Genomic DNA, 16,896 nt, shown 5'->3' on the forward strand with positions numbered 1-16,896 from the left:
AGCACACGGTCGTGCCCTAGGAACGGGTGAGCTTCGCGGCGTGCACACTCGGCGAGACTCCTCCAGGTAAGCCGGGGAGCCGCGCGGGATGCAGCTCTGCGTCCGGTCTAGCTGAGCTACAGCGGCGGCGGTCGTCCCCGCCGGGTTCGCGCTGGTTGGCCCTGCTGCCACGGCGTGCGGCCGCAACCTCGGGCGCCCATTGGTTGGCCGGCGGGGGGGACGGGACGCGGGGGCGGAACCGGAACCGGCGGTAGCTCGGGGGCGGGACCTCGCGGACTGCTGTGGCGGCAGCTGGAGAGGCAGCCGCGGTGGCAGAACCGGGGGCGGCCGCTGCAGCCTGGAGCCCCACGGTGCGGGGCCGCGGCCAGGCCACACGAAGAGCTCGAGGCCCGGGCCGCACCGGCTGAGTGTGTGGGCCTGCGCGGTTCGGAGCCGCTGCCGCCCGTCGAGCCCCTCCGGGCGCGGGTCGGCCCGCCATGGGGTCCCTGTTCCGGAGCGAGACCATGTGCCTGGCGCAGCTCTTCCTGCAGTCAGGCACGGCCTACGAGTGTCTCAGCGCCCTGGGCGAGAAGGGCCTGGTCCAGTTCCGAGACGTGAGTGTCGCCCGGGAGACGCGGGCCGCACCTGCTTTCCTGGCACTCCCCATCCCGCGCATCTCTGGGGCCCTCCCGCGGGGAGCAGCGAGGAAGGGCGCGCCCCGGCCCCATTGCCCAGATGGGGAAGCTGACGCCCCAACTCAACGGCCAAAGCTTCCCGGAGCGCGGGGCTGACTCCAGGGTCGCCGGCCGTCTGTGTGGTCCGCTGTTGCTTTGCCCCAGTTAGTTAGGATTTCCCCTGTGTGGTCTTCATCGGCTCGGGGCACCGAGCTTAGCGGGAGAACAAATCCCACAAAGGCCTCTTGGAGTCCTTTTGGAACTTAACGGGGGTGAGAGGGGCGCGTTAACCAAATAAATACGTCAACCAGAAAATGTTTGCCGTAAAGAAAAAACGGGTTGGTGTGAAGGTGATTCGGGTGGGAGGTACGTTTGAAGGGGTAGTCAAGGAAGCGTCCTGGAGAAGGTGATATTTTAGCTGAGACCCAAATAGAAAGGAGCCAGCCTTGGGGAAGATCTGGGGAGAGGGTCCTCATTGGAGGGAACAGGAGGAGCCCAGACGGAGCCTGAAATGGGGAAAAGCTGTCATCTCCTTGAGGAGAGGGAATTTTGTCTGTTTTGGTCACTGATGCGTAATGCTCTACATACTATTGTGTGTAAGGACTTAAGAATTCAGTCATTATTTGTCGATTGGAAGCTGTCTCCCCAGAAAGTAATAATAAACATTTGTCTGTCTGTCCATTTACTTGTTTATTGTTTGTCTCCACCAAGGACTGTCAACCTCTGAGAGTAAGGACCTTAACACAGTCCTTGGCAGTCATTGGCATCGATAGGCATTTGTTGAATAAACAGGCTTTTCTTGACTGCCCGCTATGTTCAGGCACTGTTTTTGGTGCTGGGGACTCGGTGGTGAACAAGGCAGACACAGTCCCTGTGTTCCTGGAGCTCCCAGTGTGGGAGGAGACAGATTAAACACACTCTGATTATAAGCTGTGATAAGTGCTAAGAAGGCAAAGAACAGGGTGTGGAAGGGAGACCGTGAAACAAGTACTTACTGACTGAATTGAAATCCACTCAGGCGAACATTTTATTTCCTGGCCACCACTTTCATCTCCTGACTGTTCCCCTTGATCTTCCTAAGGTGTCCTTAATTTCAAAAGGGAACAGCCCTACCGCAGATCTGATATCCGTTGATATCAGATATCTAATACCAGATCAGCCCCATTAGGCAGTTGCAAAGTCATGGAGAAACTCCTGAGTGACAGGCGAGGGTGCAGGTAAGATGCAGGGCGGTTCCTGGTTCCTGGAGCCACTTCTGCAGTTGTACCCATTCACCTGGTGGATGCTGCCCTGAGCTGTGAGTAGCACCCAAAAGATTCAGGCAGCAGTTGCAGGCGCAACAGGCTCCTACATTTGTAACAGGTGGATGTTTTCCATCTAGTTAGTACTCAAGCCAAGACACTTACCACACTTCAGTCTTACAGGTTTGAGCAAACGCACTAATCACTACAAAGATTCCAGTTTCAATAAGCGCCACTACCTCCGGTCATAGAGTGTACCTGGGATCCTTTTTAACTGAATGTCAGTGAAAGGAGAAGAAAGTGCTGTTCGTCTTTTTCCAGAAGGAAGTAAAACTAAGGTTGCTGTGATGAGCTCTTGTGTGGTGCTAGGTTTTCAGTGTATCTTCAGCCTGGGTTTCCTACTGACTTTGTGGTGACCAGATGAGATCACTGTTAGTAACCCTTGCAAGGGAAAGGGGTGACTTCCGTGGTGACAGCCAGTGGGAAGACCTGGAAAAGAAAGGTCATTCAGCTGATGGGGAGGACTCCCTGAAGGGAAGGTTCTCACTTTTGTAACAGTTCTCAGTCTAAGAACAGGTTTCCTCTTTAGTCCTTCAGCTGAAGTGGGAGTATCAATGGGTGTGAATATCAGGACAAACAGCACCAGGTCTCCTCTGCCGGTTTTACTAGGTTTAATGTGCCTTGAATTGAATCTACATTAAAATATACCTTATTCCATTAGCCCTGAATTAGGGTGCTGCTCTAAAAGGGGGAAAAAAACCCCAAATTTGTAAAAGAACCCACGCAATGGAAAACAAAAGTTAATATGGCTGGGTGTGGTGGCTCACGCCTGTAATCCCCGCACTTTGGGATGCCAAGATGGGCGGATCATGAGGCCAGGAGTTCGAGACCATCCTGGCCAACATGGTGAAACCCTGCCTCTACTAAAAATACAAAAATTAGCTGGGCATGGTGGGGCGTGCCTGTAGTCCTAGCTACTCTCAGGAGGCTGAGTCTGGAGAATCACTTCAACCCGGGAGGTGGAGGTTGCAGTGAGCTGCGATCGCGCCACTGCACTCCAGCCTGGTGACAGGGTGAGACTCCGTCTCAAAAAAAAAAAAAAAACAACAACAAAAAAGTTAATAAAGTTAATATATGTAAGCTGGGGATGGTGGTGTATGTATGTCAAATCCATGTTTGTATTATTGCCACAGAAATTTACCTCTTTATAAATAAAGATTCTACTATTTGTAGAAACATCATGTCCATTTAGAGTTAAGTACTATTTGATATTGAAGGAAGAAAATGGAAGCTGAGAAGTCGTATCGTATCCTGCGACAGCTTTAGACGCAGAACTTCCTTTCCAACAAGTTCCATAGAACTAGATTGTGTCTGAATCATTAGCAACTTGGAAGTGGTTACTTTTAGTTTGACCTCCAGAAATGAATGAGAAGGTGATAAACAGGAGTGAAATTAGAATTTTTATCTTTCTTCTGGTTAATTCTTTTTAAAAAAGTCCCCAAAAAATGAACAAGAACTGAACATTTGGGGTAGACACTTATCAGGTTGAGCAGTTTCATGTCAAGTTGTAGCTTAACTGTTTCTTGAGAGTGTCCAGTACAAATCCAAATGGAATAAAGATAAATTTTGTGTCTTAAATGGCTTTCAACATGAATGATTACTGTAAATTTTTAAGGTGTGAAAGTAATAGATGTCCATTGTGAGAAATGTGGAAAACATAATAGGAACATAGCTTGCATGATCCAAATGCCTAGAAATTAACTTTAACTTTTTGGCTAATATTGGACAATCAACATTTCTCTAATAATGTTTAAAAATGTCCATATATGTGTACTTTTATATAATTTGAACCACACTGAAAACATCCTAATCTGCTTTACACAGAAATCATGACTAACTTCCTAATTTTATTGAATGTTCTTTTACAACTTTTAAAATTGTTTTAAACTTTGTATTATAAGAAGTAGAGGGAAGAGTACAGTGTACCCCCATGTACCCATAATGTAAATTTAGTTTTTTCTCACCTCCCAGACTAGATCATTTTGAAGCAAATCCAAGATAAAAAATTTAACTTTTCAACAGGTATCTCTAAAAGATAATATATATATATATTTTTTGAGATAGAATTTCAGTCTTTCACCCAGGCTGGAGTGCAGTGGTGCGATCTTGGCTCACTGCAACCTCTGCCTCCCAGATTCAAGTGATTCTCATGCCTCAGCCTCCCGAGCAGCTGAGATTACAGGTGCTCGCCACCATGCCTGGCTAATTTTTTATTTTTAGTAGAGACAGGGTTTCGCCATGTTGGCCAGGCTGGTTTCGAACTCCTAACCTCAAGTGATCCACCTACCTTGGCCCCCCAGAGTGCTGGGATTACAAGCATGAGCCACTGGGCCTGGCCTAAAAGATAAAAAATTATTACCAACATTTTACTCGAAAATTTAAATAACATTTCTTAATATAATCAAATACCTTGTCATTTAAAATATCATTTTTGATAAGTGCAGAGTCATCAGTTATATGGCTGAACCATAATTTTTACACAACTTTATTGAGGTGTATCTTAGAGTTTACCCATTGTTTTTAGAAAGTTTATGGAGGCCGGGTGCAGTGACTCACACCTGTAAACTCTGGGAGGCTGAGGCAGGCAGATCACTTGAGCCCAGGAGTTTGAGACCAGCCTGAGCAACATGGCAAAACCCTATCTCTACCCAAAATACAAAAATTAGCCGGGTGGGGTGGCACCTGCCTGTAATCCCAGCTACTCTGGAGGGTGAGGCAGGAGAATCACTTGAACCCGGAAGGCAGAGGTTGCACTGAGCCAAGATCACGCCACTGGACTTCAGCCTGGGTGACAGTGAGACCCTGTCTAAAAAAAAAATAAAGTTTATGGAGTCATGCATCCATTGCCCATTTTAGTTAATTCTTATTTCTACCCCTGCCCCCTCTGCCCCCAGCACCCACTAATCTGCTTACTGCCTCTAGGGTTGTTTTTTCTGGACATTCCATATGAGTGGAATCACACAATATGTGACCTCTTGTGTCTGGCTGCTTTCACTTAGTATGAAAGTCATCCAGGGTGGATGCAGTGGCTCATGCCTATAATCCTAGCACTTTGGGAGGCCAAGGCGGGTGAATCACCTGAGGTCAGGAGTTTGAGACCAGCCTGGCCAACATGACGAAACCCCGTCTCTACTAAAAATACAAAAATTAACTGGGCGTGATGGCACGTGCCTGTAATCCCAGCTACTCGGGAGGCTGAGGCAGGAGAATCGCTTGAACCCAGAAGGCGGAGGTTGCAGTGAGCTGAGATCCTGCCACTGCGTTCCAGCCTGGGCGACAGAGCGAAACTCCGTGTCAAAAAAAAAAAAGAGAAAGTCATCCCTGTTGTTGCATGGGTTCATTCCTTTTTATTGCTAAGTAGCATTCCATTGTGTGGATATAGACTGTAATTTCTTTTCTTTTCTTTCTTTCTTTTTTGTTTTGGGACAGGCTCTTGCCCTGTCACCCAGGCTAGATTGCAGTGGTGTGATAACTGCTCACTGTGGTCTCGACCTCCTGGGCTCAGGCAAGCCTCCTGCCACAGCCTTTTGAGCAGTTGGGACCACAGGCGTGCACCACTAGGCCTGGCTACGTTTTTATTTTTTGTAGAGAAGGTGTCTCACCATGTTGCCCAGGCTGGCCTCAAACTACTGGCCTCAGTAGTCCTCCCACCTCAGCCTCCCAAAGTGCTGGGATTATCAATGTGAGCTGCTGTGCCTGGCTATAATTTCTTTAACTACGCTGACTGTAATTTCTTTAACCAGTTTTCTATTGTTGGATTTTTGGGTTATCATTTTTTCTTTTTCCCTGAGATTGATGTTGTCATAGATAAATTTTTATCTGTTTCCATAGCTTTTTCCTTAGGTTAAATTTCTTCATGGGGTATTGCTGGGCAAATAATCATTTTCAGGATTTTTTCTTTTTTTGAGACAGGGTCTCACTCTGTCACCTGGGCTGAAGTGCAGTGGTGCAGTCTTGGCTCCATCCAACCTCTGCCTCTTGGGCTCAAGCAATTCTTGTGCCTCAGCCTTCCAAGTAGCTGGGTTACTCTGATGCGCCACCACGCCCGGCTAATTTTTTTTTTTTTTTTTTTGAGATAGTGCCTTGCCCTGTTGCCCAGGTTGGAGTGCAATGGTACGATCTTGGCTCACTGCAACCTCCACTTCCCGGGTTCAAGTGATTTTTCCACCTCAGCCTACCGAGTAGCTGGAATTACAGGTACCTGCCATCATGCTTGGCTAATTTTTGTGTTTTCGTAGAGATGGGATTTCACCATGTTGGCCAGGCTGGTCTGGAACTCCTGACCTCAACTGATCCGCCTCCCAAAGTGCTGGGATTACAGGTGTGAGCCACCGCGCCTGGCCTAATTTTTGTATTTTTGGCAGACTTGGGGTTTCATGGTGTTGGCCTGGCTGGATTTTCAGGCTTTTCTGATAACAGTTGATAGATTGCTCTCCAGAAAGTTGTGTCAGTTTATAGTTCCATTCAATAGTATATAAGAGCGTATGTCCCCCACACTTTGGTGATGTTTTATTTTTTACATAAACGTATTTTAAAATTTTAGAAATTTAAGCCATATTTTTCATCCATTTCTCAGCTCAATCAGAACATAAGTACTTTCCAAAGAAAATTTGTTGGAGAAGTGAAGAGGTGTGAAGAGCTAGAGCGAATATTGGGTAAGTTTATTTTCTGATTTAGTAACTTAAATAATTACCTTTATATAGGCAAACCTCGTTTGGTTTAGAAATACTAGAAAATATAGAGAGGCAGAAAGGAAAAAAAGAAATTGTATTCTCATCATTCAGAAGTAATCACAGTTATGTAGGCATGTATTATTTTTCTGTGTTTTTAATTCATCTATTAAAGTAAAAATTTACAAACATAACGGCCTGGTTATTTTGTTGTCACCCTTGTTTTTTACTTGACAGTGCTTACTATACTATAACATCTTTTCGTGTCAGTAGACATAGATTTTGGCCCATCATCGTTTTTGACGGCAGCATAGTATTTGATTGTATTAATATTAGTAGACATAGATTCTGGCCCATCGTCGTTTTTGATGGCAGCATAGTATTTGATTGTATTAATATTAATGTGCCATGGCTTATTTAACCGATCCCTTGTAGTTTATTATAACTTAAAAACATTGTACATGTTAATAAGTTGCTTAATTTAAAATTTTATCAAGGAACAAGGGAGGCAGAAAACGGCAGATGGATTGGTTGACAATAATTTCCTTTTTCTCAGGGCTTCCTTTGCCAGTGTTCGATCAGTGCTGATTGTTAACCATTTCAACTCAGTAGCCCAGGGCCACTTCTTTTGTCTCTAAAATCTTTCCCATCTTAGCCTGATATTAATCATGATCAAATCAAGCCTTGATGTTCTCACTGAAGTGGAGGGAAACTAACAGTCAACTGAAGGACAAAGCTTGTTTTTTGGTTTTTTTTTTGAGATGGAGTCTCGCTTCGTCACCCAGGCTAGAGTGCAGTGGCATGATGTTGGCTCACTGCAGCCTCTGCCTCGTGGGTTCCAGCGATTCTCCTGCCTCAGCCTCCCTAGTAGCTGGGACTATAGGTGTGTGCCACCACACCTGGCTAATTTTGGTATTTTTAGTAGAGATGGAGTTTCACCATGTTGGCCAGTCTGGTCTCGAACTCCTTGTTAGGGACAAACTGCCCCAAAAAAGCTTCTTGGTACTGCCAGTACTTCCCCCAAACCTCTCTGTGCTGCCCACCACTCCCCCTTATGCTCTGCAACTCCTCTCTGTGTCGCCCACCCTTCCCCCTGAGCCCCTTTACGTTTCTAAGCCCTTATCTAGGCACCGAGGTGAAGCCAGCAGACTTCACTTATCAGATCTTCCTGTGATAAGCAAACCACAATTACAAACTATCCGGACTGCACAGGGGGAGGTCTGGAAAGCCTAAACAAACTTTGCCTACATCCTCCTGTAAGTTCCTTCATCTAGCTGCTACCATAAAGGTCACAAGGTGATATATGGCAAAGTTAATCAACAAACGACCCCAGGGTCTCTCTCCCCCATACAAACCCTTCATTCTGTAAGTTCAAGGCTGCCTCCTCTGTGGTGGAGCAGCTGGCAGGTTCAGTAAACTTACTCGCCTGACTGGGTCTATTCTTCCTTTCTCTCCACTGACCTTACACTCCTGACCTCAGGCGATCCTCCGGCTTCGGCCTCCCAAAGTTTAGGGATTACAGGCGTGAGCCACCACACCTGGCCTGTTTGTTTAAATTGGGGATTTTTAGGAGTAACAGGAAATTTTAGTCATCTGAAATCTAGTCGTAGTCATATTGCTTGAGGTCCTAGTTATTTGTGTGGCTCATGTATGTTAGTGGCACCATATTCCTGTCTTTGCAACCTGGGTGAATCATTGGACAAATGGTGTCTCCAGGATGAGGTTTTTAAAGGCAGGACAAATGTGATAACACATTAGGCATATCCAGGACTTCCTGTAGCTTAAACTGTTTCAAAAGAATGCAGGGCTGGGCATGATAACTCATGCGTATAATTCCAGCACTTTGGGAGGCCAAGGTGGGAGGATCACTTAAGTCCAGGAGTTTGAGACCAGTCTGGGCAACATACTGAGACCCTGTCTCCACAAAAAATAAAATTAGCCAGGCATGGTGGCTTGTGCCTGTAGTCTTAGCTACTCGGGAGGCTGAGATGGGAGAATTGCTTGAGCCCAGGAGTTTGAGATTATTGCGGGCCAGGATGACACACCACTGTACTCCAGCCTGGGCAGCAGAGTATGACCCCATAAGAATGCAGACTTAAAACAGTGAAAAAGGACCTCTCAGGGAAATTTAGGTGTACACCAGGCATGGTGGTACACATGCCTATAGTCTCAGTTACTCTGAAGGTAGAGGTGGGAGGCTCTCTTGAGCCCAGGAGTTCGAGGCCAGCCTGGGGCAACATAGTGAGACACCTGTCTCTTAAAAAAAAAAAAAAGAATAAATTGAAGTTGTCTCACACGTCCGTGTGAAGAGACCACCAAACAGGCTTTGTGTGAGCAACAAGGCTGTTTATTTCACCTGGGTGCAGGTGGGCTGAGTCCAAAAAGAGTCAGCAAAGGGTGGTGGGATTATCATTAGTTCTTATAGGTTTTGGGATAGGTGGTGGAGTTAGGAGCAATGTTTTGGGGGCAGGGAGTGGATCTCACAAAGCACATTCTCAATGGTGGGGAGAATTACAAGGAACCTTCTCAGGGGTGGGGGAGATTACAAAGTACATTGATCAGTTAGGGTGGGGCAGAAACAAATCACAGTGGTGGAATGTCATCAGTTAAGGGTATTTTCACTTCTTTTGTGGCTCTTCAGTTGCTTCAGGCCATCTGGATGTATACATGCAGGTCATAGGGGATATGATGGCTTAGTTTGGGCTTAGAGGCCTGACATTCCTATCTTCTTATATTAATAAGAAAAGCAAAACAAAATAGTGAAGTGTTGGAGCAGCAAAAAATTTTGGGGGTGGTATAGAGAGATAATGGGTGATGTTTCTCAGGGCTGCTTCGAGTGGGATTAGGGTCAGCGTGGGAACCCACAGTGGGGGAGATTCAACTGAACAAAGATTTTGGGGCAAGGGGTGATATTGTGGGGTTGTTAGAAGGAGCATTTGTCATATGGAATTATTGGTGATGGCCTGGATGCGGTTTTGTATGAATTGAGAAACTAAATGAAAGACACAAGGTCCAAATAAGAGGAGGAGAAAAACAGGTATTAAAGGACTAAGAACTGGGAGTACCCAGGACATCCAATTACAGAGTGTCCAAGGGGGTTCAGCATAATTATTTGCTTGGTTGGCTAGTGAGTGCTATCCTTGAGTTTTTTTATGTTGTCATATACCAGGCCAGATTGATTTAGGTGAAAACACTCTTCATTTAAAAATATACAGAGTCCCTCCTCTTTTTTTTTTTTTTTATCAGTGAGTAAGTCAGGGCCTCGTTGATTTTGGAGGAAAGAGAAATGCAAAGCCAGCAATTGTTTGTTAAAGAAGGATTAGAAACGACTAGGAGAGAGTGAGTTTGATAGGGTGGTGGAGATAGCTGGGGAGAGGTAGAGGAGAACGGGAACCAGAATAAGAGTGAATATAAAAGTAAAGAATAGGACTTCATCAGGTTGAAAGTTTGGAGGGTACCGTGCCACTGAAGATCTTCTATCCACTTCAGGAGAGACTTAAGGGGTGGCAATTTGAGGTAAAACCATGAGCCACTAAGTACCAAGAGCCTGAGAAACTGCTTGAGCGATTTGACTGATAAAGGCTGGTCCCTTATCGGACTGTATAGAGGTGGGAAGGCCAAACCAAGGACTTATGTCTGACAGAAGGGAAGAAATAACTGCGATGGTCTTCTCAGACACTGTGGGAAAGGCCTCTAACAATCCAGGAAAGTGTCTAGCCAGACCAAGAGGTACTTTAGTTTCCTGACTCGGGGCATGTGAGTAAAGTCAATTTGCCAGTCCTGGGCAGGGGCAAATCCCTGAGCTTTATGTGTAGGGAAGGGAGAGGGCCTGAATAGTAGAATAGCAGATGGAACAACTGAGAAGTGATTTCCTTAAGGATAGATTTCCACGATGGAAAGGAAATGAGAGGTTCTAAGAGGCAGGCTAGCAGCTTGTAACCTACGTGGAAGAGGTTATGAAATGACAGCAGAATAGAATGGACCCGTGAGGCTGGAAGGAGATATTTTCCTTGGCCGAAGAACCATTTGCCTTGTGTGGGAAGAGATTGATAGGTGGAAGTTTCAGTAGGGGAGTAGGTGGGAGTGACCAATGAGGAGGAGAAAAGCTGGCCTTGGGTTATAGAAGTTGGAATGCTAGCTGCTTCTTTAGCTACCTTATCAGCATAAGCGTTGCCCTGAGCGATGGGATCTGATGCCTTTTGGTGGCCCTTGCAGTGTATTACTCCAGCATCCTTTGGAAGTAAAGCAGCCTTGAGAAGAGTTTTTATTAAAGAGGCATTGATGATGGAGGACCCTTGCGTAGTGAGGAAACCTCTTTTCTGCCCATATGACAGCATGGTGGTGCAGGATATGGAAGGCGTATTTAGGGTCAGTATAAATATTGATGCGTAATTCCTTTGCAAGAGTGAGGGCTTGAATTAAGGCAGTGAGTTCGGCTTGCTGAGAGGTAGTGGGGGGGGCAGAGTGGTGGCCTCAATGATAGATGTGGAAGATACTATAGCATAGCCTGCCTTTGCTGGTGTGTGGTGATTAGGCCTGGTGGAACTGCCACCAATAAACCGAGTGTGATAAGGGTGAGGAACAGGAAAGAAGAAAATATGGGGAAATGGAGTGAATGTCAGGTGTATCAGAGAGATACAGTCATGGGGGTCAGGTGTGGTATCAGGAATAATGTGGGGGGCCAGGAACAATGGTAACTGTGGGAGACTCAACAAAGAATGAGTACACCTGAAGGAGCCAGGGAGCAGAAAGTGTCAGGTATGATGAAGAAAATAGATTTTGGAAATTATGAGAACTGTAGAGAGTGAGTTGAGCATAGTTTGTGATTTTTGAGGGCCTCAGAAAGTATTAGGGCAGCGGCAGCCGCTGCACACAGACATGAGTTGAGGGCTATGCTAAAACAGTAAGGTCAAGTTGTCTGGACAGAAAGGCTACAGGGTGCGGTCCCAGCTCTTGTGTAAGAATTCTGACCGCATAGCCCTGTACTTCGGCTGTGTGTAATGAAAAGGGTTGGGATGAGTTAGGGAGAGCTAGTGCGGGAGCAGCTTTTAGGGCTGTTTTTTAAGGAATGGAAAGGGGAGTGGGGAAAGGATTTAGGATTTATGGGATCATCTAGGTTTATCTAGAACAGAATGGGTTGTGGAGGGAGGTATTGAGGATAGGAGAGTATATGGCTTTGGCACCACGGGTTGGATAGGCAAGACAATTTGGTTGATAAGGCACAGATCCTGAACTAACCTGTAAGACTTGTCTGGTTTTTGGACAGGTAAAATGGGGGAATTATAAGGAGAGTTTATAGGCTTTAAAAGGCCATGCTGTAACAGGCAAGTGATAACAGGCTTTAATCCTTTTAAAGTGTGCTGTGGGATGGGATATTGGCATTGAGCAGGGTAAGAGTGATTAGGTTTTAATGGGATGGTAAGGGGTCATCCATCACCAAGGAGGGGGTAGACATGTCCCATACCTGTGGATTAAGGTGGGGAGATACAAGGGGAGGATGCGAAGGAGGCTTTGAACTGGGGGAAAAGGTGGCAATGAGATGTGGCTGTAGCCCAGGAATAGTCAGGCAAGCAGATAATTTAGTTAAAATGTCTTGACCTAATAAGGGAGCTGGGCAGGTGGGGATAACTATAAAAGAATGTTGTCCAGGTTGGCACCAGAGTTGGGGAGTTTTAAGAGGTTTAGCAGCCTGGCCGTCAATACCCACAACAGTTATGGAGGCAAGGGAAACAGGCCCCCGAAAAGAAGGTAATGTGGAGTGGGTAGCCTCCGTATGGATTAAACAGGGGACGGACTTACCCTCCACTGTAAGAGTTACCCGAAGCTCGGTGGGGGGCTTCCGAGGCAATCAGGCAACGTCAGTCTTGAGCTGCCAAGCCGAGGAGATCTGGGAAGGAGTCAGTCAAGGAACGCTGGGTTTGGGCTCCAGGGGCTTTAGGAGTGGCGGTGATGTGAGTCAGACAGTCTGACCTGCAGTGGGGGCCGGCACAGACAGGGCACAGCTTAGGAGGAATCCTGGGCTGCGGGCCTTCTGAGGCCCAGTGGCCAGGCTTTTGGCATTTGAAGCAAGGTCCACAGGGATGTTTTGAAGGAGCCCCTGGGAGCTGTGGCTTGGATGTTCTGAAGTTCTTGTATGTTGAAGACGTGGTTGTGGGTTGTCTTACAGCAGAGGCAAGTAGCTGTAACTCAGAAATGCATTGCTGTCTGGCTGCCTCCTCTCCATTATTGTACACCTTGAAGGCGAGGTTGATTAATTCCTGTTGTGGGGTTTGAGGGCCGGATTCCAATTTTTGAAGCTTTTTTCTAATGTCAGGAACTGACTGGGTGATAAAATGCGCATTAAGAATAAGGCGGCCTTCTGGCCCCTCTGGGTCTAGGGTGGTGAAGTGTCTAAGGGTTGCTGCTAAGCGGGCCATGAACTGGGCTGGGTTTTCGTCTTTACCTTGGGTAGTTTCTTTAAGTTTGTCATAATTAAAAGCTTTGTAAGCTGCCTTTTTAAGCCCTTAAACTAGGCAGGAAACCATGTAATCTTGCCTAGCTATACCTGGGGAATCTGCCTGATAGTTTCATTGGGAATCTTTTCAGGGAACTGCTCTAATGCCTTCCTGGAGGTCTGGCTCATGAAGCCGGCGGTTATCAGCATGAGATTGGGCTCCCCCGTTCATCTGGGGAGAGGGTAGAAGTTAGGATGACATTAAAGTCACTCCAGGTTAAATTGTAGGACAGAGTTAGATATCGGAATTCCTGTTTATATTTAGTGGGGTCTGATGAGAAAGAGCCTAAACACTGGCTGATTTGGGGAAGGTCTGATAGAGAAAAAGGCACATGTACCTTGACTGTGCCTTCAGCTCCAGCCACCTCTCTAAGAGGAAATTGTTGGGCAGGTGGGGAAGAGCTAGTCGCAGAACGAAACTGTAAACCGGACCAGGTGTGAGGAGGGGAGGTGATAGAAGGATTATAGGGTGGGGGAGCAGAGGCTGAGGAAGAATTGGGACCTGGCTGGGCCTGGCGAGGAGCAGCCTGGGGAGAAGGGGAGAGGTCAGATGAGTTCATAGAAAAGAAGGATTCAGAGGACTCAGTGCTTGGGGTGGAGACTGAAGAACAGACCAGGAGAGAAAGAAGAAATATTTGGGACGAGTCTCACTGGGAGCGGAGACTAGGGAGGGACCAATGCGTAAAAGAATGCCTGGACGTCAGGCACCTAAGACCATTTGCCCATTTTTTGACAAAAATTATCCAGATCTTGTAGGATAGACAAATCGAAAGTGCCATTCTCTGGCCACTTGGAACTACTGTCGAGTTTGTACTGGGGCCATGCGGTGTTGCAGAAGAAAATAAAACCCTTAGATTTTAGGTCAGGTGAGAGTTGAAGAGGTTTTAAGTTCTTGAGAACACAGGTTAAGGGAGAAGGAGGAGGAATGGAGGGTGGAAGGTTGCCCACAGTGAAGGAGGTAAGTTTAAAAAGAAGGGTAGAGACACGGAGAAGGGAGTGGGGAGCAGCCCTGGGCTGCAATGTGGGTGAGCAGCCAAAGCAGGCGTCCCCGCAATTGACTTGCCACCAAAGGAATGTGGGTGAATGACCAAGGCAGGCGTCCCCGCGGAGATCAGGCACCAGTGGAGTGTGGGTGAATAATCAGGCAGGCGTCCCCGCAATGATTAAACACCAAGGGAAGGCTGCCTTCCCGAGTCCGTGACCGGCGCTGGAGTTTTGGGTCCACGGATAAAATGTGTCTCTTTTGTCTCTACTAGAGAGGAAAAAGAACTGGAATTGGAAAGACAGGGAGATTGAAGTGTAGTGACAGAGGGAGACTGAAGGGTAGCGAGAAAGGCTGGAGAAGAGAGTGAAAAGACCACTTACCCAATTTGAAATTGGTGAGCGGTTCCTTGGGCTGGTTAGTGTGAGGACCCGAGGTCGTAGGTGGATCTCCTCACAGAGTGAGGGCGAGGACAGGGGACTGGTCTCCCGAAGAAGTCCCTCTGACCCAGGTCTTCCGCACCATGTCTCATGCAGCCGTGTGAAGAGACCACCAAACAGGCTTTGTGTGAGCAACAAGGCTGTTTGTTTCACCTGGGCGCAGGTGGGTTGAGTCCGAAAAGAGAGTCAGCAAGCGTGGTGGGATTATCGTTAGTTCTTATAGGTTTTGGGATAGGCGGTGGAGTTAGGAGCAATGTTTTGTGGGCAGGGGGTGGATCTCACAAAGTACATTCTCAAGGGTCGAGAGAATTACAAAGAACCTTCTTAAGGGTAGGGGAGATTACAAAGTACATTTGTCAGGGTGCGGCAGAAACAAATCACAGTGGTGGTTTATGAATGTCATCAGTTAAGGCTATGTTCACTTCTTTTGTGGATCTTCAGTTGCTTCAGGCCATCTGGATGTATACGTGCAGGTCACAGGGGATATGATGGCTTAGCTTGGGTTCAGAGGCCTGACAGAAGTATAAATTGGTTAAAACAATTTGCATTCATTTCTAGAAACCTCTTAAGCCCAGTGCTTCCTTTGCTATCTTGGTAAGACAGTTTCTTTTCTTTTTGTTTTTCTTCCTTCCTTCTTTACCTGCCTCTCTCCCTTTGTAAACCAGTTAGTAACACTTCTAAATATTAGGCCTGATAATGACTAACAGGTATTGTGACTTTTAGGCTAAGGAAAGGAATGCTTCATGGAATTGAAAACATAAACCGAACAAAGTAGTTAATTTTGGCTGGTGTAGTTTCATGAATCTAGTTTTTTTTATTTTTTATTTTTAATGACTGAAACAAAAAACATCTAAAACCACAGCTTCTGGAAGAACCACTTGTTCTTGCCAGTCTTGTACCACTCTTTGAACTTGACCTTGGCCTCCCATTGGGCCTTGCATTTAAGGGCAGGGTCTCTGAAGACCTGATGGTTTTGTCCAAGGGGATCGCCACAGGGTACTTTGTGGGCATGAGGTCATTATAGTTATAAACCTTCACAAAAGACCTGACCTTTGACCACTTGGCGATCTTCTTGCCCATGGCAGCTGTCACTGTGGGGATAATGGTCTATTTTTGCCACCAGAGTGTGGCTGCAGGGGCAGTCTGAGGTGCCATCATCAGTGTTCTTCATGAGGATTGGCTTTGTGTCCAGAGTAGTGTCCAGCCACGACTGGCACCACTTTCCCAGGTTTCATGAACTTGCGCATTTCTAGGGCCACCCTGACACTTGCCCCCCAGACTGCCGATGGCAGCGACTGCAAGACCCAGCCAAGCTTCTGAATCTAGTTTTTAACTTCAGTGGTGAAGCAGTGCAGGTTGTCCTCAGCCATAGCCTCAGGGCTGACTGAGAGCTGCAAGAGAGCCTGGCTCTTGGTGCTGGGTGGGTTTCCTGGTAGTAGTTGTGATTTTCTTGATGGACTGATGGATGCCGATCTCTTTCTGAGGACATCTGCAGAGAAATTACGTTGCCAGCTCCCGTAGGGGTATTGTAGGTCTATTACTTGGGTTATTCCTGCACTTCCAAGCGTACCCCTAACCTCTGCTTCATTCTGCACATGTGGAGACGACTGTGACTCAAAAGTTCTTTAACTAGAATATTAGAAATGAAAAAAATGGGGTGGAATTTCAGAAAAGGTTTATCCAGGTTGTTGTTCATTCTATTTATTTATTTGTTAAGTCACTAAGAAACAGAAGACGTTGTTGTTTATTTTGTCACTGCATGCAGATCTCTCTAGGCAGCATTATTTTTGGAAACGAGGTTGCAAAAAGTGACCAATAAGTCAGTTGGAACAAGCAAGATTTTTGTGCATTTAGACATTGATTTTTAGATGGCTTGGGAAAGGTTGGGCTTTAAAATGTTTCTGACTGAAATGTATTATAGTACTGAATACATTATAGTACTGAATACATTTCTGACTGAAATGTATTTTAGTATCTAATTGTTTAACTTTTATTTTCACAGTGTATTTGGTTCAGGAAATTAATAGAGCTGATATTCCCCTTCCTGAAGGAGAGACCAGCCCTCCTGCGCCACCCCTGAAACAGGTTCTAGAAATGCAGGTAACTTGCTTCTGACAAAGCTGTTTGCAGCTGTTGATCTCAGGGGCTGCTTACTTACTTATTTCATGTTGTCTAATGCTTTTCTGCCTTTCTTCTCAAAACCACGGAAGATGGTGATCTCTCTAGGCAGAGATATTAAAGACCACTATTATGATTAACCCTCAGTAATAGATTATCTGTGATGAGTTTTAATGGTAATTCAGTTTTCTTTTGCCGTGTAAGGCATATGCTTCCTTTCCAGCTGGTGGTGAACAGAG

The 16,896-nt window shown here is 46.3% G+C and overlaps 1 protein-coding gene and 1 pseudogene across 1 annotated transcript in view; one reads left to right on the forward strand and one right to left on the reverse strand.

The window, feature by feature from the left end:
• The first annotated feature begins 257 nt into the window (after nt 1-257).
• Nucleotides 258-16,896, forward strand: part of ATP6V0A2 (ATPase H+ transporting V0 subunit a2) — a 53,742-nt gene continuing 37,103 nt past the window's right edge. Inside the window, exons 1-3 of the mRNA XM_045366203.3 lie at nt 258-593; nt 6,531-6,609; nt 16,542-16,639. Coding sequence (XP_045222138.1) covers nt 477-593; nt 6,531-6,609; nt 16,542-16,639 — 294 coding nt within the window. The 5' untranslated portion in view covers nt 258-476. The remainder of the gene's footprint in view (nt 594-6,530; nt 6,610-16,541; nt 16,640-16,896) is intronic.
• Nucleotides 15,390-15,786, reverse strand: LOC102127510 (large ribosomal subunit protein eL27-like; annotated as a pseudogene).

This window comes from Macaca fascicularis, chromosome 11 (assembly GCF_037993035.2).
Source record: "Macaca fascicularis isolate 582-1 chromosome 11, T2T-MFA8v1.1".
NCBI classification, from domain to species: domain Eukaryota; kingdom Metazoa; phylum Chordata; class Mammalia; order Primates; family Cercopithecidae; genus Macaca; species Macaca fascicularis.